We start from the raw sequence: 21,331 nt of genomic DNA, 5'->3' as shown, positions 1-21,331 counted from the left end.
GCTCCCTGTGGAATGTACAACCCAAGCTGCCTGTGAGGTGCTAGAAGGTAAACAGCCACATTGCTAACTCATCCTACCGGGTACCCATCCACTGATGTGTGAACAGAGGCAAACTACAAGTTATGCATAGACAGTTTTACCATATTCACTGTTGAACATGTTCAGTTCTAAACAGTGCTAAACAAACTTAATTTTTACTGTCCTGATTATAAGACAATGATGACATGTTGAAAGTTTTAGATTTGACATGGTATGACTGAAAAAATATTAATCATCATATCTATAAAATCATATTTCTTACACGTATAAAAGGACGGAGACTTTTCAAGTCACTCACAGAACTGACGAATAATTTTGATGTTGAATGTTAAATTTTGTATGCGTTCCTTGGCAGTGATTTTGACACAGAAAAACTGTAAAAAGATCAATGACTTGGACCCAAGAAATAAAATAAGTCAATGGCAAAAGTCAAAAAGTCAAATCAACAGAAATGGTGGACAAACCATGACAACAAATCAGTGCAATACTGTTTGTTTAAAATTGTTATTGGATGAATATATACCATCTGGCAAATAAAACATTGCTATAAGAAAAACGCTTGGCAAAGTCACTGCAGCCACTGACAAGTTTCCCTATGATACAGAAAGTATGATGCAAAGACATGCACTGCTCAGAATTTCAGTTACAAATTTTGATGGCTGTGCATTGTTTTATTAAATTGATACTGGATGTCCGATGGATCCTTACTGTTAACTGTTTAATTGAGAAATTATGAAAGGTGTGGAGCTTTGCTTAACATTTCTGTCGGTCAAAAGTCCAACTACCTGGGTGCTTAAATAAATCATGTGTCAAATTGGAATCTTATCGGTCTGTGACCAGTGACCGATGGCCATCTTAACTCAACTTGGGATGCAGTTTATTTGTGGTCGTACTTTTATGTTCCTGTAAAATGAGTTGAAGGTACTTAGGATTTTTAAACTACTTAGTTCAAACAGTATATGTCATCTATTCCAGTCTTAAAAGATCTAAACCGACTTTTTAATGTCTCACATTGCTCATATTAACATGATTAATGTGAACCTCTCCAGTGCACAACAATGATCCTAGTGTACACCTAGTGATAAATTACTCTTAATCCAATCAACAAAATGCTATCATTCAGAATCTTCTCTCCGAGGGGTCGGTTTGTGGAACTGACACTCTACAACTGTAACCTGACACTGTTCCCATGTCTCTTCTATTGTGTCTGTTCTAAGAGCTGACCATGCTAACATGGAAGCGGGTTGTTTATGCTTAAATGGTCTTAGGGATCGGTCTGTTATTGATATTATAATAAAAAAATGGATGTTCTCTTACCAGTTTAGTGTGATTCATTTATCATGTTTATGTTTGTATTTTATCAAAAGGTCAAGTATCAATGCAAAACTAACTCTACGTGATCACAGTCATGGGAACATGTAAAATGATATTAATATTAATTGTAAAACACTATTTTTTGTCTTTTTATGTACAAAATGTTTCAAGCCACTGTTAATTAACCAGTTATATATGTTTTATGTGGGCTGTTATTAAGTTATTTTGACCGTCATTGACAACAGAAATGCTTAACATATTAAGTGCTGCATTTTCATGTATCATACCAAAATGTTACAATCCAGATGTGTATAGAATTTGCAATGCAAAAAAAGTAAATTGTAACCATGGTAACAAGGTAGTTAAACTCACAGGACTCAGACTGGCCCTGATGATAGCGTCACTTTGCCCATCATGTTTTTTTTTCATATTTTGAGCTTTTACCTTCATGTAACCTTTTTTTCTTATAAGTGTTCTTGCATTTTCAACATTTCCTCTATTTCTTCTTCATGGATGCTTGACGACATCCATCTTAAAAAAAATGTCATTTTAGGTATGCAGAATAACATATAACATGTTTTTGAGCATATTGTGTTTTTTTATATAAATCTCTGACCTTTGAGCATGTTGACCTTCAAATGCCTAGTATCTCTGACTCTTGATGAGGCACCTGCCCCGATTATGTTTCTAGGTTTGTCAGCACCATACCCGTGCTAGTGGGTTTCATCGAAGTGGTAAACCTCTGAGACCTGCATCACTTTGGGCTTTCCTCCCACATGAAGCTGACACGCCGTGACAAAACTGGAATAGTGTTTAAAGCCGCATTAAACCCAACTCACTCACTCCTACACTTGATAGGATCAATCATCTCAGCTTTGTTGTCTTTTAAAATGCTCACAGAATTCCCACCCAGTTTTAGACATTATCTCTTGGTAACCCTGGTGAGGTTCAGAGCCTTGCATTGCTCCGTGCTGTGGTACGTGGCCAGTACCTGATGACCCTTCCCATTGTCAGGATAATAGGCTGTACATTTTTTATGAATCTCTCCACAAATTGTTTTTTTACAACACTCTTCTTAAGCTGGGAATGGTTTCTCTTTGAGCACTTCCCTTGCTTACTTCCATCAATAAACGTGGCGGTCGGGTAGCCTAGTGGTTAAAGCGTTCACTCGTCATGCCGAAGACCGGGTTCAATTCCCGACATGGGTACAATGTGTGAAGCCCATTTCTGGTGTCCCCCGCCGTGATATTGCTGGAATATTGCTCAAAGTGGTGTAAAACCATACTCACTCACTCACTGACTCCATCAATAAACATGTTTCACAATTTATCTGTTGATCAGTGTTCATGGTTTTGATAACAAATTTTTACCAGTTTCATGTCTTATCACATGATCACAATGTCTGCCTCATATAAAAGTATTGAAAGAGGGGAACCATAAAATAAATTGAGCGAACCATTGTTTAATCGTGTTAATTAAGCGTTCTGGATGTCAGGATACTTGGCTGATAAGTGATGAAGAACTTGGGACCAAATTGAGGTATCTCCATACCCCTTTTTTCTAACGTGTCTTGGGGGCAGTGGTAGCATTAAGGGCTGGGACAACACACCAACGATACGTTGTTCACGATCCGATACGTATCACAATATTTACCTGTGCTCTTATCAGTGGTGCGTAAGTCGTCCTTTTTATAGACAGGAATGCCAAATACCTGCCACACTAACGATTTACAGTTGGCAGTGTCAAGTATGGTGCATTTGATAGTATTACTACTCATTTTCAATAGTAATTTGTGTTTGGTGTAACATTTATGAAAGAATACATTTAAGCACAGACTTATATAGGTCCCTGATTTAAGGTAAGAATCAATAGGTTTTTCTTTATACATGTTGTATGCAATTGTGATCAATACTTGAATCGAAAAAAACAAAAAAAACATCATGATTCACTGATGCATCAGTGAATCGTCCTACTACAAGATAGCACAGTGGTTACAATGTTTGCTCTTCATGATGAGGACCTGGGACGGATGAGGCCCCACACATGTGATGTTTGAAGCCCATTTCTTGTGTTCTACCCACCCCACTGTGATATGACTGGAATATCCCTAAAACCATTACAAAACGCTAGTTGTAACAAATGCTGAAGTCTTCTCGTCCAAACCTACCTTTCATATAGACCTTTTCATGTTTTTCGCATTTGTTTTCAGTTTAGTTTTCTCCTTAACCAACATAACACATGGGCTGATAACTCTGGATCCAAAGACACGTACTAATGGGTTTGACAATAAGCATGAAAATTTTCTGAGGTTTTAGCATTGTTTAGATTATTTTATCAACAGTCTGAAATTTCTGTTACTTTGGACGGCACATTACACCATGTACACAGTAAATACTTTTTGATGAACTTTATTTCTCAACAGGTGGCAGAAATAAAAATGCCAATAACTGACAAGAATGTGAGTGTAAGACATGTGAGAGTGCACCATTGATTTTCTACACTGATTGGCCCATCCCTTGACAGTGCTTGAGGGTAATCAATGTTAATGTTATTGCCACTGGCATATCTTAGACATCATTGATCAGTGTAATATCTCCACTGAGTCATGCACCTGCACAGATTACGTTATCAGGAGAAGCATGACAATGGGAATTCCAGTGCATATCATCTCATGGTTACCCAGTAGAGCACACTCACTCTGATCAAGGGTGGTGTGATAGCCAAGGCCCCCAACATGGTGTTTCCTATCTGAACCCATTCAACAATGTTTAATAATCGAGTAGGTGGGTCATATTTTTTTTCTAAAATATTTTTCCACTTTGAAAAATAGTATTTTGCAGTATTTCAAAGCCCTGCTTTCAAATACGTATTTAATAAAATGGTTTATTATAGTGAGTGTGAGTGAGTGAGTTTTGATTTTACGCTGCTTTTAGCAATATTCCAGCAATATCACAGCGGGGCAAACGAGAAATGGGCTTCACACATTATACCCATGTGGGGAATCGAACTCGGGTCTTCGGCGTGACGAGCGAACGCTTTAACCACTAGGCTACCCGACCGCCCCTCTATTATAGTGAAGTTCAATCTGTGTTCGACCATAACTCTCAACATCATTTTCAGAAGATTCTTCGGACTCTCCTCCAACAGTTAGCTCAGAAACGTGATACAGCTGGAATACTGTTAAAAGCAGCATTAAACTCCACTAACTCACTCCTCATTGCAGTAAGCTGAACCTTGTCATTAGTGCCTTGTTTGAAACTGAGACCATTTCCCCGGGATGTGAGTAACGCAATAATGAACTGCTCCATATAAGGCCGTTTGGGTTAGCAGATCAGGTGGTGTTCGAAACATGTGAATATTGCTGGGACTGCTGTTTTCCCTGAGCCCTGGTGATTGACAAAGGGGGCTGCTTATAAAAAATGTCCACAGCGAGTTCAGTTTGCTGTAAGAGATCGAGAGGAAGTGAACAACCTTTGTTCAAACGCTGCCATCTGTAACATACCTAAAATACAGACTGTCATGTAAATTTTCAGTTTCTGTTCATGTGTTAGGGGTGCTTATAAACATGATAAAGATTACTTACAAACTGTCTGGAAGTTGGTCAAGGGCACTTGATATGGTAAATACAGTATTTCAAATAACTCAATGTGGGTCAGGAGAACAAATATTTCTGACAGACTTTGATAAGTCTCGGCACCGTAGGCCGTGTTTTGCCATGGTACTGCCTGATTGTTTTTAATCGACACTGCTTTAAAATTTACACCATTTGGAAATCCCTCCAAATTTGTTCATATACATTTTTTCTCTCCATATATAAGGTTCTGTGAAAAAGTAATAAAAGTCATTTTATTTATCATGTTTATCTGATGACACATGTCCTTATCAGACATACATAGAACAGTTTTCATGTGAAGGATAACAATGGCTAAGCATTTTATCTTTATCATGTTTGTTGGCTTAGCCTCACAGTAAAATATATTATTACACTGACCCACAACACCCCCCTAAGTCTGTGTCAGTGTTCATGTCCTCTACACTGCAGATGGTAATACCCATGGTATAAATATTCGTAATGCCTTCCCGATCTAGCAAGCTCATATTTTACCCTGTGCTGACAGTAGAAACCAATGTAGGTTGGGGGAATTGAATTGTTTTGACAACCAACTTGCTGTGGAATGTGTACCAGTGAATGATACTGCCTGATATTGTATGTCCAGTGAGCTGTTTGAATAACTTTTCCCAGAATAAGATTAACTTTCTATCAGTGGGTTCTACAGAACGGGGATCATAAGGGCTTGGCCTGCGAATAAATGGTTTTGTTATGACTTAGTGCTGGGCATGTTATCCCGGCTTTATGTTGGATATACAGAGTTCCAGGCATGTCTACAGTTATAGGCATTCTGATCACATTGGCATGTACATACTTGTTTACCAGATGTTTGGCTAACTAAGCAGTCGCTTTGGTCATCATGTTCATGATATTTGGGTTGACTGTTCGCTGGACAGAAATAAGAATGTTAAGATGTCAGGCTGAATAGTGATATATATTCATTAGGGGTGACTCTTGAGGCTATTTGCAAGATTGCAATTGTATTACGATAGTACAGCGTTAAAAATTGGCACTAGTCCTATAGTCCTTGCCAAACTGCCCAATGGTAAAAGTATCCTAAGGACCAGTAGAAATTTGCCCTTTTTATTGGTTTTGCTATATGTTATCATTATAAGGACAAGTGGACAAAAACTGTTAGTTTCTAACCCTGTAGTACCCCACACTATTATGCTTATAATAGCGGCAATGATCTCGATAGTTGTCAACAATTGCAATACTCTTGCGAAAATATTAAACCAACTTTTACAGTTTAAGGCTTGATAATTATATCATGTATTTTAATTAGTGTAATTGTAATGAATAAAAGATTTATTTCTTGATTTTTTCTCGACACAAATATTGGAACAACAACTTGAACATGTTGAACAACAACAAACAGTCATTTAGCTCTCCAGCTCACCAGAACAACAACAAACAGTCATTTAGCTCTCCAGCTCTCCAGAACAGCAACAAACAGTCATTTAGCTCTCCAGCTCACCAGAACAACAACAAACAGTCATTTAGCTCTCCAGCTCACCAGAACAACAACAAACAGTCATTTAGCTCTCCAGCTCACCAGAACAACAACAAACAGTCATTTAGCTCTCCAGCTCACCAGAACAACAACAAACAGTCATTTAGCTCTCCAGCTCACCAGAACAGCAACAAACAGTCATTTAGCTCTCCAGCTCACCAGAACAGCAACAAACAGTCATTTAGCTCTCCAGCTCTCCAGAACAACAACAAACAGTCATTTAGCTCTCCAGCTCACCAGAACAGCAACAAACAGTCATTTAGCTCTCCAGCTCACCAGAACAGCAACAAACAGTCATTTAGCTCTCCAGCTCACCAGAACAACAACAAACAGTCATTTAGCTCTCCAGCTCACCAGAACAACAACAAACAGTCATTTAGCTCTCCAGCTCAACATTGCTCCAGTTTCAAGGCTGAACACTCAGCTTTTGAAACAATCGATTGTCAGGTATACTATTGACAATATCGTACAATCAAAGGCAAACAATTGCGATACATGGAGAAATTGATATATTAAAATATTCATCATGTTCATGATGTTGTTTACATACTTGGAGAATACTTGACATTTTTGTGTCAAGTAGTACGTGTTGCCTCATTTCATATCAGTTCAGTTTCTAGGACATTGATTGATTTAACTTGGTACTGTTACAGAGGAATGTCTTGTCAGCAGTTGATGCAGTCATCATTGTCATGTTCTAATGCCATTTGTCCCCGTTAAATCACTGATGTATTTTAAAAAAATCACACTGGTAAAAAAAGGTATTAAATAATGAAAAAATGGCAAAATAATTCAACTTGCTTCAAGTTTTTAGAAATATCTACAACATTAATCATGTTCAATGCTCAAATTGACATTCATGTTTCACCAAATTGATCAGTCATATCTGATTCTTGTGCATTATCATGGTTAACATTTATACTAAGTTATCTTATAATAATTAGATCTACATCAAGTGCTTTTATGAGTTATCATGGTGTAATATTTATTCATCATTTCATATAATTATAGTTTAGCAAGTAATAATTATCATTAGGTAAAATGCATATATAAAATATCAGTAGCTTCAGTTATAGCTTTTTAGATGGTTGCTAGCCTAAGGTAATGGGAGCGCATCTTCTAGAGTTACGTCTACATAGTTTAATTGATTTGAAGCTTTTAGATAAATGCTAGCCTAAGGTATCAAGATTCCATCTCCCAGACAAAGGATATTTATTTAAGTATATCTGTCATCACCTACCGGGCTATATTAGAATAACATTACTTCAATTAAGACTCATTAAGGATTAGCCCCCATACAAGCTCATCTATAGTGCATTAAGGATTAGCCCCCATACAAGCTCGTCTATAGGGCATTAAGGATTAGCCCCCACACAAGCTCATCTATAGTGACACCCTAATCTCTTTCAAAGCATCCAGTAAATATGTCAACAAGATTAGTGCCAGTCCAACAGGATAAACAGGATTTAGTATTCCCCTCTGTCTAGCCATCCATTTAGCATAGGACACAACCAATCGTGTATCAACCAATCAAATTCCTTTCTATTGTTCAAACTTTCATTAAATACATACTGTAGCCAAGTTCTAGCAGAGAAGGGGTTTGACTCTCTTACCAAGCAGACCTCTCTCCCACAGCCCAGAGTGTGTACCGACTCTCTGTGGCACCCTCAGTTATTTCTAAGTATATTGTAAATTGTTAATTGTTCTTGTAAATAAAATTGTGATTAGTCTCCTGTGACTCTGGCTCTTTGCTGACTAATTCCCCAAGAAAACCAGCACGTCATTTGGAAGGTATTGTTCACCTAGAACAGTTCCATGATAATTTGGCGGAGAATCATCGTTTTCGGAACCACGGAGTCCAGGAACTAACTACAACCAACTACAAGAACCCATTGGAGGACATGTCCAACCGTGATCATCTGATGGAATAACAAGCAAGCTGCATCTACCTCTGACCTCAACACTGGATTAAAGACAACCAACTCCTCCAAAGACACCAACAAAGGAAGAAAAAGTCTTCAAATATTGTAAGTACTACATTGTTGATTACTTGTCTTCCTTTAATTTAGTACGGTACATACTAATAGGTGTCATGGCAAATATGGAGTCTGGTATGGAAAGTAACTTCGAGAGTGAAATTCCAACAGTGTCTTTAGTTACGCCCCTTGCCCAAAGTGTAATTCAGGCAAAATTTGGCACAAAAACAACAAATTGTTTAGTAGATACAGGGGCATCCATTTCTTGTATTTCGTCTGCTTTTCTGAGCACAGCTTTTGAAAACCTTACTCTTGGAAACTCACCCTTTCCACAGGTTAAAGGTGTTGGCGGCGAATTGCATAAAGTGTTAGGTTCAGTTGTGTTAGATTTTGTCATTGAGGATCAGGAATTTTCTCAAAGATTCTATGTTCTGCCTACACTACCAGAAGCAGTGATACTAGGCGAGAACTTCCTTGATGACAATGATGCAGTCTTAGATTATAGCTGTCATTCCTTGATACTTAACAACAGCACCTCAGATAGGCAATATATCAATTTCATAGCCAATTCAATGCAAGAGATTAGTGGATTAGCAAAAACAATAGATCAGATTTACATCCCCCCTCAGAGTGAAATTCATTTCAAGGTCAGACTGTCAGAGACCAAAGAGGATTCCCTCATCCTCATTGAACCCATTGCTTCCCTCACTGCTCATACTGAAGTAGCAGGTGGTAGAACTCTTTCCAAAGTGAAAAGCAAAACTGCTACATTTAGGCTTATGAATCCCTCCCAAGAAGAAAAAGTTCTTGACAAGGGAACAGTTGTAGGCAAATTTAATTACATTGACCAAGACTCTGTTTATGCAATCGACAGTGACCAACCATTCATCACGACCGTTAACACTGACAATGAGAAGAGAGACAATGACACCAGGGATTATGTTAAAATTGCACAAGAATTAGGATTTGATTTGACCAATACACAACTGACTCCAGACCAACGACACAGACTACTTAGATTCTTGGGACAAAATAGAGACATGTTTTCAACAAGTCTTGCAGATTTAGGAAAGACTGACATGCACCAACATATCATTGACACTGGCGACCACCCACCCGTTAAGAGTAGACCATATCGCCAATCTCCTCATCTCCAAAAAGTCACTGAAGAACTTATAGATGATTTTCTGAAGTATGATTTAATCGAGGAGTCTACTTCTATGTATTCAGCTCCCATTATCCTAGTCAAGAAACGCGATGGCTCATATAGATTTGTTTGTGACTACAGAAAGTTGAATTCTGTCACTTTACCAATGTCATGGCCTCTTCCTGTTTTTGATGATGTTGTTGATAACATCGCCAATGCACAAGCTAAGATCTTCTCTACTTTAGACCTTGCTAATGGCTTCTTCCAAGTGCCATTACATGAAGATTCAAAGCATAAAACTGCTTTCGTCACCCATCAAGGCCTTTATCAGTTCAAACGTTTACCCCAAGGTTTGACAAATTCTCCACTTTGTTTTCAACAGCTCATGAGCAAGGTGCTAAGAAAATTGCTTTTTAAGGTTGCGCTGATTTACATTGATGATTTGATAATTTACAGCAAAAACTTTGAAGAGCATCTCCAACATTTGGAGCAAGTATTTTACTATCTGAAACAGGCAAAATTGACACTAAAGCCATCCAAATGCAATTTTGCAACGGACAAAGTTTCTTTTCTGGGTCATGTTTTATCATGTGGAGGTGTTCAAGTTGATGACAAAAAGATTGAAGCAATTAGAACCTTTCCAGTGCCCAAATCACAAAAGCAGATCCGCTCCTTCTTAGGTCTCACGAACTTCTACAGGAAGTATGTGAAAAATTACGCTCACATAGCGCTTCCACTGAATGCCTTGCTAAAGAAGCATTCAGAGGCAGAAGTGGGAAAGAAACCAAAGTTCCAATGGTCACTTGAGTGTGATCAGGCATTCAACACCCTCAAACATGCTATGAGTAATACACCTGTTCTGGCGTATCCACATTTTGACAAAGAATTTCTTCTTGCAACTGATGCCAGTGATATGAGCATAGGTTTTGTTTTGAGTCAAAAAGACGAGAAAAATAATGAACATCCAATAGCTTTTGGTGGTAGAGCTCTTCATGGCAGCGAAAAGAACTGGAGCATTACAGAAAAGGAAGGCTTAGCTCTAGTTGAAGCCATTAGATCCTTTCGTCCATACCTTGCAAATTCCAAATTCACAGTCTACACTGATCATATAGCATTGAAATGGCTGAAATCCATCAAGGATGCCACAGGTAGGTTAGGGCGATGGTCTTTGGAACTTTCTACCTACACTTTTGACATTGTTCATCGCAGCGGCAAAGCCAATGGGAATGCCGATGCTCTCTCACGTAGGGAATATGAGGAAAATATTAACTGTAATGATCAGACAGAAGAAGATGCTGAGAAAACAGTCTTCTCAGTAACTTCAACTCAGCAAAGCAAATCAACTAGCAATACCACAATCTTGCCAAACACCCATTCATCCACACGGGTCACACAAACAACTCAGACTGAGGATATTTGCACACCTATTGTCAATCACTTAGAATCAGACACACAGACAACACATTGGTCAGTCACCTTTGAATATGAAGAGGATTATCAGTCAGTGCCAGTTAATGTTGTCGCAGCATTACATGCTACAAATGCTGATGTTACCCAAGACACATTGGTTGAAGTAAGTATAAAAGAACATCCAAATTTACGTCACCTACAAAGGATTTGTCCAGATTTCATCCAAATCTTTGACTACAAAGAGGATGATGTCCTTCCACAAAATGAAAAGGATCGTCAAAAGATTCTTATTGAAGCCAATACTTTTGAAATTGATGAAGGCATCCTATACAGATTTGTTCCACAAAGACAGAAAGGCCATGCAGACAAGTTCATTAAACAGCTGGCAGTCCCAAGAACCCTCAGAAATCAAGTCCTGCAATCCTATCATGACTCAGAGTTTGGCGGTTGCCACCATGGGAAAGAAAGGATGCACAACACCATGAGACCTAAGTACTACTGGCCCAAAATGTACAGCGATATTGCCACTTATGTCCAGACATGTGAGGTATGTCAACAGACCAAGAGGCACTACCATGGCAAGAAGGCACCACTTCGTCCACTACCTGTAGAAGAGGTCTTCACCCGATGGCACGTTGACATTCTCGGTCCCCTGCCAACAACACCAGATAAGTACAAGTACATTTTGGTCATCACAGATGCATCATCTAGATGGTGTGAAGCTTTTCCACTTCGGACCCAAGAAGCCAAAGAAGTAGCAGATGTTCTCGTTAGAGAAATATTTTGTCGGTATGGTGCACCAAGGACCTTAATTTCAGACAGAGGTCAGAACTTCATGTCCAAACTCATCAAAGCAATTTGTGAACTTTTGGCAATTAAATTTACCCATACCAGCCCATACCATCCTCAAACAAACAGCTGTGTAGAAAGGCTCAATTCATATATCAATCAGTCACTAAGAGCCTATTGTAACAAGTCTCAAAATGATTGGCCCCGTTTTATTCCTGGCATCATGATGGCCTATCGGATGGCTCCAAATTCATCAACTCAAAAATCCCCATATGTTATGCTTTTCGGCCGAGAAATGAGAGCTCCACAAGATGTAGCATTAATTCCAAAAGAAAATTTAGGCCACAATAACAAAAGTTATCTTTCAAATTTGCTTGAGGAGCTGGAAATCACTAGAACAATTGCAGCTGAAAACAATGCTCGGGCTAAGGAGGTGTATTCAGAACAATATAATAGAAAGGCTAAAGAACCAGAATTCGCCCCAGGTCAAAGAGTTTGGCTTTACTGTCAAAAAGTTGAAAAAGGCCTTTCCAACAAATTAACCAAAAAGTGGTATGGTAGCTATTATATCGTCCATACAGGTCCAAATTATACCTACAAACTACGTCGAAGTTCTGACGACAAAATACACAAACCACTGGTCCATGCCAACCGTCTGAAGCCATATTTTGATCCTGCTGATCGTCCACAGTATCCTCCAGAACCATACCTCAATGACAACAGTAACATAGATTCAGGAGTCATGGATGACAATGAGGAACCAGTCAGTGATTCACAGCCTGACAGCAACAATTCCCCATCAACAAGTTCAACTTACCAGGCTACTGATCAGTCACCTCCACAACAGAAAGGTAAGAAGGTCAATTCCAAAACAAAGGCAGGTACTTCCAGCAACAAGAGTCCGAAGCCAAAGACCCCAACAAAGAAGAAAAACCCTGCTTCAAGTACAACAGAAAAACCTACCAATCCCACGGCAACAATGAAGGAAAATCATGCCACACCAGGTCCTAGTGCTCCAACCAAGGTAAATGAAACGATAAACAAAGGGAAAAGAGGAGTGAATAGTAAGCATCACCAGCCCAAATCCAGAAAACAACCCGACGACAGCCAGGTTCAACCTCCAAGTCCAACATCAGGTAATCAAACCAAGGATATCCCTCAGGTTTTCAATCCAGAGGACATCCACTCAATTGTTAGTTCTAAGAGAGCAAATGGCAAAATCTACTACAGAGTGAAATGGAAGGATCAGGAAAGAGGAAACACATGGGAGTATGGCAGCAGCATTCCAGACTCCATTCGGAGAGAATTTCACCTCAAAAGAAGTATGTCAGGAAAACGTCGAAAACGTCCACTGAAGAATCATAAGTTTTTCGACCAAAAGGAATCAGCACAAGACAATAAATCAGTCAATGTTCTGTCAGGTAATTCAATGTCAGAGAATGTCCAGCAAGAGAAAACCAAACCATGCATAGAATTAGACGTCAAACCATATCCGCTTTTTCCAAAACACCAACGAAAAGTAGATAATGGAATAACGAAAGTTATGGGCATTGAAATTATTCAAGGAGATTGCTATGTCAAGACCTTACATATCAACAACAAAACTAATCATTACCTTACACACTATTTTGAAAATGTTCCTCCCCACCTCATACAGAGCTACCTTGATGATAGCTGGAAGGATCTTTCTGATTGGCCCGTTAATGTAGATAGTTGTCCATATGATCCAGCTCAACTACCAATCTATAAATCCAAAAGGGTTATTTTTCCACATGAAGACTTGGAAGACATCGACAGGTTTTACTACCGTGCTACAAACATACACTATAGACGCGATCAACCATTTCAGGATCAACTATGTATATATGTCTGTGAATGCCAGTTGAAAATATTCTTGTGCAAAATACAAAATCTCCTAAATAAACGGTGCAAATCACTAAACAGCTATTAGCTGTATCTTGTTATGTTTACTTGTGTCCAGTCTTTTCACTATGGGTCGCCAGTTGAGAACAAATGGCATCAGCCTGATCATCTGAGTTATTTGTATCACAACAAACTTTGAGCATTGACCTGATCAACCAATCTCAAAAGCGAAGTGAAACGAACCAAACCAAAGAAAACCTTATCGCGAATCAAAATGAAAACTAAAAGCGAATCAAACCGAATTGAAACGAACCATATCGGGAATCGAAATGAAGTGAACCAAACCAAACCATATCGTGAATCGAAACGAAACCGAACCTTATCGCGAATCGAAATGAAAACTAAAATTGAATCGAACCGAAATGAAACCGAACCGTATCGCGAATTGAAATGAAATGAACCAAACCAAAGCAACCTATACTGCGAATCGTACCGAAGCAAATCAAACTATATTGCAAACCGAATGAAACCGAACCGTATCGCATTGAACCGAATTGAACCAAACGGAAATCGAAGCGAAACGAAGCGAAGTGAAACAAACCAAATTGAAATAAACCCAACCTAACAACTGAGATGAACCAAAACAAAGAAAAAGCAAACCAACAAAACTAACAAATAATTCTAAAAAGGATATACAAAGGTTCTAACACCTTTTGTATACCTTATTAGAGTAATAAATCAATGCACTTGTTATATGCACATGCACATATATGTATAAAGCATCTAATGATAGTATCCGAAAATAGGATATTTTTTCCATGATACACTTTTTTCTGCCACCAATACATTCGTCCTGGTCATGACACCATTTAGTAATACTGATGTACTGATCTTTTACATCGTAATTATCAAATTTGTTTTATTTTCTAGTTATTACAGACAAACGGAGGAAGTATTTATATATGACATATTTTTTTTAACATGCTAACTCTCTTTTCTTTGTTTCCATGTAAAACCTCTAATGGACACAGCCAACTATCCTCAAACCCCAATCCAGGATGTGGAACTCAAGGCCTCATACATCACCGATAAAACCACAAGTACAGAGTGCCAAGACAAGCCAGCTCCACATCCTGATTCCCTGATGACAGCAGAAAGATCATTTACATCATGTTTCATTATACCAAAGAGACTCTATAATAATTATCATTCACTACTACCAGTTTAACTTTATACATTGTCCATCTAAGCCTTAATCATTTTTATTTTACACGTTTGGGGTCCAAACTTTTTCAGACGGAGGGGAAGTTATCATGGTTAACATTTATACTAAGTTATCTTATAATAATTAGATCTACATCAAGTGCTTTTATGAGTTATCATGGTGTAATATTTATTCATCATTTCATATAATTATAGTTTAGCAAGTAATAATTATCATTAGGTAAAATGCATATATAAAATATCAGTAGCTTCAGTTATAGCTTTTTAGATGGTTGCTAGCCTAAGGTAATGGGAGCGCATCTTCTAGAGTTACGTCTACATAGTTTAATTGATTTGAAGCTTTTAGATAAATGCTAGCCTAAGGTATCAAGATTCCATCTCCCAGACAAAGGATATTTATTTAAGTATATCTGTCATCACCTACCGGGCTATATTAGAATAACATTACTTCAATTAAGACTCATTAAGGATTAGCCCCCATACAAGCTCATCTATAGTGCATTAAGGATTAGCCCCCATACAAGCTCGTCTATAGGGCATTAAGGATTAGCCCCCACACAAGCTCATCTATAGTGACACCCTAATCTCTTTCAAAGCATCCAGTAAATATGTCAACAAGATTAGTGCCAGTCCAACAGGATAAACAGGATTTAGTATTCCCCTCTGTCTAGCCATCCATTTAGCATAGGACACAACCAATCGTGTATCAACCAATCAAATTCCTTTCTATTGTTCAAACTTTCATTAAATACATACTGTAGCCAAGTTCTAGCAGAGAAGGGGTTTGACTCTCTTACCAAGCAGACCTCTCTCCCACAGCCCAGAGTGTGTACCGACTCTCTGTGGCACCCTCAGTTATTTCTAAGTATATTGTAAATTGTTAATTGTTCTTGTAAATAAAATTGTGATTAGTCTCCTGTGACTCTGGCTCTTTGCTGACTAATTCCCCAAGAAAACCAGCACGTCATTTGGAAGGTATTGTTCACCTAGAACAGTTCCATGATAGCATAATAAATACAGAGATCAGTCCCTTGTCCCAACATTTTGTACACTGAAGAATTTGACAATGTCAAGGTGCCCAGATCATGTAGGTTGAAGGTAATGTCATCATTTTATTTACCCACTTCTCAAACATGTCAATAAACTTGATTAATCTGTGTTCCACATTAAAACCAAATAACGACCTGACCATGGTTACCATGGTTACTGTATAGCTAACAGCGTCATGGGTATATTGCAGGTGCTTGTTCCCCTGCACACGTGTTGAACCCACTGACACTGTTCCTCCATAGTCTGAGTAAATATATGTTCTGTGGTCCGTCCTGTGTCCGTGACATCTGACAGGCCATTAACGTCTTGCTTCTAATTTGCAGTCCTAGCAAGTTTGATTCAAGTCTTTCCAACACCTCCTTACTAGTCTGTTCAACACATTTAATTATGTTGGGCCTGGACACCTCATACAACATCTAGGCCTGGACACCTCATACAACATCTAGGCCTGGACACCTCATACAACATCTAGGCCTGGACACCTCATACAACATCTAGGCCTGGACACTGAATACAACATCTGGGCCTGGACACTGATTACAACATCTAGGCCTAGACACTGAATACAACATCTAGGCCTGGACACTGAATACAACACATTTGGGCCTGGACACTGAATACAACATCTAGGCCTGGACACTGAATACAACATCTAGGCCTGGACACTGAATACAACATCTAGGCCTGGACACCTCATACAACATCTAGGCCTGGACACTGAATACAACATCTAGGCCTTGTCACTGAACGCAACATCTAGGCCTGGACACTGAATACAACATCTAGGCCTGGACACCAAATACAACATCTAGGCCTGTACACCGAATACAACATCTAGGCCTGGACACCAAATACAACATCTAGGCCTTGGCACTGAATACAACATCTGGGCCTGTACACCAAATACAACATCTAGGCCTGGACACTAAATACAACATCTAGGCCTGGACACTGAATACAACATCTAGGCCTGGACACTGAATACAACATCTAGGCCTGGACACCAAATACAACATCTAGGCCTGTACACTGAATACAACATCTAGGCCTGGACACCAAATACAACATCTAGGCCTTGGCACTGAATACAACATCTGGGCCTGGACACTGAATACAACATCTAGGCCTGGACACTGAATACAACATCTGGGCCTGTACACCAAATACAACATCTGGGCCTGTACACCAAATACAACATCTGGGCCTGTACACCAAATACAACATCTGGGCCTGGACACTGAATACAACATCTGGGCCTGGACACCAAATACAACATCTGGGCCTTGGCACTGAATACAACATCTGGGCCTGGACACTGAATACAACATCTTGGCCTGGACACTGAATACAACATCTGGGCCTGTACACCAAATACAACATCTGGGCCTGTACACCAAATACAACATTTGGGCCTGGACACCAAATACAACATCTAGGCCTGGACACTGAATACAACATCTAGGCCTGGACACTGAATATACATCTAGGCCTGGACACTGAATACAACATCTAGGCCTGGACACCAAATACAACATCTAGGCCTTGGCACTGAATACAACATCTAGGCCTGGACACTGAATACAACATCTAGGCCTGGACACTGAATACAACATCTGGGCCTGGGACAAGTAGGGGGAACTGGGGACTGATTCTACAAAGAAGCCCCACAGAAAAAAATCACGGACCACAGGGGACCTATTCAATCTGGCCCCCACAGGGCTTCTGAGGATGTTAACTATTAAGCTGACACTTATCCCTCAGTCACCTGGACACTGTCTTCTGTATGCACAGGTGAGCATGTGGGTCCCTATGCTGTTTAGTGCATCCAGGCCTGTGATATCTTGTTTACAGTAATTACTGAACTATAAACAAGCCTCTCAGGGGGTACTCGCAGGGTGACAAAAGCCTAATGGAGGCAGCCACACAATGTGTGTTTGTGTGTGAAGGAGCCTAATATAATCTCCTGTGGTCATGTCAAGTATATATAATTAATAAATACTGCCAGAGATCAGTGGACATTAGTTGTCTTCTTTGTGGGAACTTTCTTTTAACTTTCACCATGTTCACAACTGTATTCATGACATGTTGATCGTCCTGATAATGCTCTGTAGGGTATAGTATTGAGATAATATCGGCAGTTGTAGTGGACATGGGTGTTAATTGCTTGTTTTGAGATCTAGTACAGAGCTATGACTAGAACATGAGTGGAAAGGGGACATTTCTGGACATTTGGGGTGCAAGAAGTGACGTGTGATGATGTTGAGACAAAGCACAAAAGATCTGTTTTCTTGAAAATTTGTATTTTGTGTTTACTTGGTTATCTTGACTGTGCTCTGTTGTTGTGGCACTTGAAATAATAAGGGTCAAACCTTCGTTATTTTGATTGTTTTTTGGGGTGGTCAGCTCCTAAAATTACAGCTCATATTAAATAGTAAATTACATTTATAATGAACACGCTTCTTTCCAACTGATGGATATAGTGATCCAGTTGTAACTTGAATTTCAAAAGCGGGGAGGGTTTATTTGGGATTCAATCCTCATGACCCCCTTTAATATGCTGTGAAGATCCGGGGTAGAATAGGTCTTCAGCAACCCATGCTTGCTGTAAGAGGCGACTATGCTTGTCGTAAAAGGCGACTAACGGAATTGGGTGGTCAGGCTCACTGACTTGGTTGATGCATGTCATCGATCCCAATTGCGTGGATCGATGCTCATATTAATAACTGGATTGTCTGGTCCAGACTCGATTATTTACAGACCGCTGTCATATAGCTGGAATATTGCTGAGTGCGGCGTAAAACAACAAACCAACCTACCAACCAAAGCTACAAATGTGGAAAAGAAACCACCTTTATGATAAAGCCAGATACCTTGGTGATTAAGACTCCGGTTCACAATCCATCCTTCAGTCTTCACCTGGTTCACAGGTCAATACATGGTTCACTTGTGTGCCTCAGCTGCTAAAACAGAACTGAAGATTAGTGATAAGACAATCCCTAGTTAGCATAGTTATTGAGGTCAGGAGAAGATTTGTGTCACTCCAATCTTCAAGCATGTTCCTGACTCACAAATCCCCCAAATCCACACAGGATGAAGTTATTCAGATCCCTCACAGCTGGTTAATCACAAATCTTGATCAGATTATGTTCAAATGGTGAGCCTTGTCAGCACATTGTCTCACCTGGCTCGGCCACTTGTGTGAATTGTTTATGATATATCAGCTGGGACTGGTAATATCCTCTATTAAAGTATTACAGATCAAGATTAGGATTGGTAAATTGAGCAATTGCTCAGGGTTGATAGTGTCAACTGGTGCCATTCCTGATCTTTATCAGAGCTTTATTAGTAAATTGTCAAAATAGGGTTGAAATGATTCACCAGGGTCAACCACTAGTCTGGGCCCCTTTCCACAACCTGATCTTGGCTCTATGATAGTTGTATGTCCATGTTAAAGAATAGAAGTTACAAACGTCTTGTAACGTCACTAAGATCAGGAGAATAGGAAACACAACTGAGAATCTGGAAGGAGAAATTGAATTTTCCTAAATCTGGTTGCATTACATAAAACACTCGTCTGCTGTGGACTAGCAAGTTAAATTTAACCATCTTTATCTCATCATTGAATAGTTCGGCGGTATTGTGAAACCCAGGAGCATGGGTAGTGTGTTGACAGACCAAGGATCGTAATCAGAAATTCAAACTCAAGTGAACGTGTGCTGGAGCTGATAAAGCGGTGGTCGGGTAGCCTTGTGGTTAAAGCGTTCGCTTGTCATGCCAAAGACCCGGGTTTGATTCCCGACATGGGTACAAAGTATGAAGCCCATTTCTGGTGTCCCTCACCGTGATATTGCTGGAATATTGCTAAAAGCGGCGTAAAATCACACTCACTCACTCACTGGAGCTGATAATCAAAGAATTAGAAATGTTTCGGTGATTTGGCTTATGTTACAAAAAGACATTTTCCATCATATTAATGTTTGTGTTGCAGGAGAGTCCGACAGACGTCCAGTCCCAGATTACTGACTTCTTGTCTAAAGACGGACTGAACCCACAATGTGCAGACACAGAGAAACTCTTGTATCTATGGCGACTCTACCAGAATTCACAGGTGAGGAATGGTTCTGTGTTCATGTCTTTGAGAGGCATTTAGAAGTGATACACATAAGGAAAAGAATATATGGATGTCAACTTCTATTTTATATCTAACATGTCTAAGGAACACAATGTTTCGGAGTGTACGCTTACTCCTTCATAGGTGGAGTATACGGTTTGTTTGTTGCTCTGCATGATGAGTTTTTTCATGTTTAAAGTATCATCCATCCATCCATCCATCCATCCATCCATCCACCCCACCCCACCCCACCCCACCCCACCCACCCATCCATCCATCCATCCATCCATCCACCCCACCCCACCCCACCCCACCCCACCCCACCCACCCATCCATCCATCCATCCATCCATCCATCCATCCATGCATGCATCCATCCATCCACTCCATCCACTCCATCTATCCATCCATCCACCCACTCCATCCACCCATCCATCCATCCATCCATCCATCCATCCACACACACACACAAACACATACACACATACAGAAACATTGTCCAAGTTTCACACGCCACCAATTATTATGTCCACACACCAACAGTTGTTATGAGCATCAGACTATAGAGCACAGTACAGTCCCCTTTAGTGGGAGACAATCCATCCATCCATCCATACATCCATACATCCATACATACATACATACATACATACATACATACATACATACATACATAATACATACATTGTCCCGGTTTCACACGCCACCAATTATAATGTCCACGCACCAACAGTTGTTATGAGCATCAGACTATAGAGCACAGTACAGTCCCCTTTAGTGGGAGACAAGCAGATTTGATCAGATCACATTGGATGTCAATCTATCAGTTAATGATTACCCTAATTACATACACACAGTCAAAGTTAGACACATGTCTCAAGCAGAACTATCACTGAGAAAGTCACCAGATCATAATACATAGACTATTTTTTGTTTATGGAGGTTATAATGTAAAAACTGATGTGCACACACTGTGTAAATCGGCAGTGTGCACATCGGTTTTACGTATGTAACTCCATGACCACTAGAATTTATTGAAGTCAAGTCTTACAAATAAAAGTATCAACAAAAATAACTTCACAGATTCATGTTTAATTATAAACATACAAAATACTAAAGAAGATACAAAATCAGTGACACCTGCTCACTCTGTCGTCAGCCAATAAGAAAACAATAATCTGCAAGAGGGCGTGGCCTTATTTTTTTTTCACTTGATCATGTTTATGGGAGCATAGATATAAAAATAATTGCTTGGGGACAAGGAATCACTTGAAGTTTGGAGCAGA

General features: G+C 39.5%; 1 protein-coding gene across 5 annotated transcripts in view; it reads left to right on the top strand.

Annotated features, from left to right (window-relative positions):
• Positions 1-21,331, top strand: part of LOC139471630 (uncharacterized) — a 75,142-nt gene that overhangs the window by 2,285 nt on the left and 51,526 nt on the right. For all 5 annotated transcript variants that reach the window (XM_071254023.1, XM_071254024.1, XM_071254022.1 and 2 more), the window contains exon 2: positions 19,924-20,043. In XM_071254023.1, coding sequence (XP_071110124.1) covers positions 19,924-20,043 — 120 coding nt within the window. The remainder of the gene's footprint in view (positions 1-19,923; positions 20,044-21,331) is intronic.

The sequence above is a fragment of the Haliotis cracherodii genome, unplaced genomic scaffold (assembly GCF_022045235.1).
Source record: "Haliotis cracherodii isolate W230 unplaced genomic scaffold, xgHalCrac1.p SCAF_23, whole genome shotgun sequence".
Classification (NCBI taxonomy): Eukaryota; Metazoa; Mollusca; class Gastropoda; order Lepetellida; family Haliotidae; genus Haliotis; species Haliotis cracherodii.
This window is presented reverse-complemented; position numbering and strand designations above follow the sequence as displayed.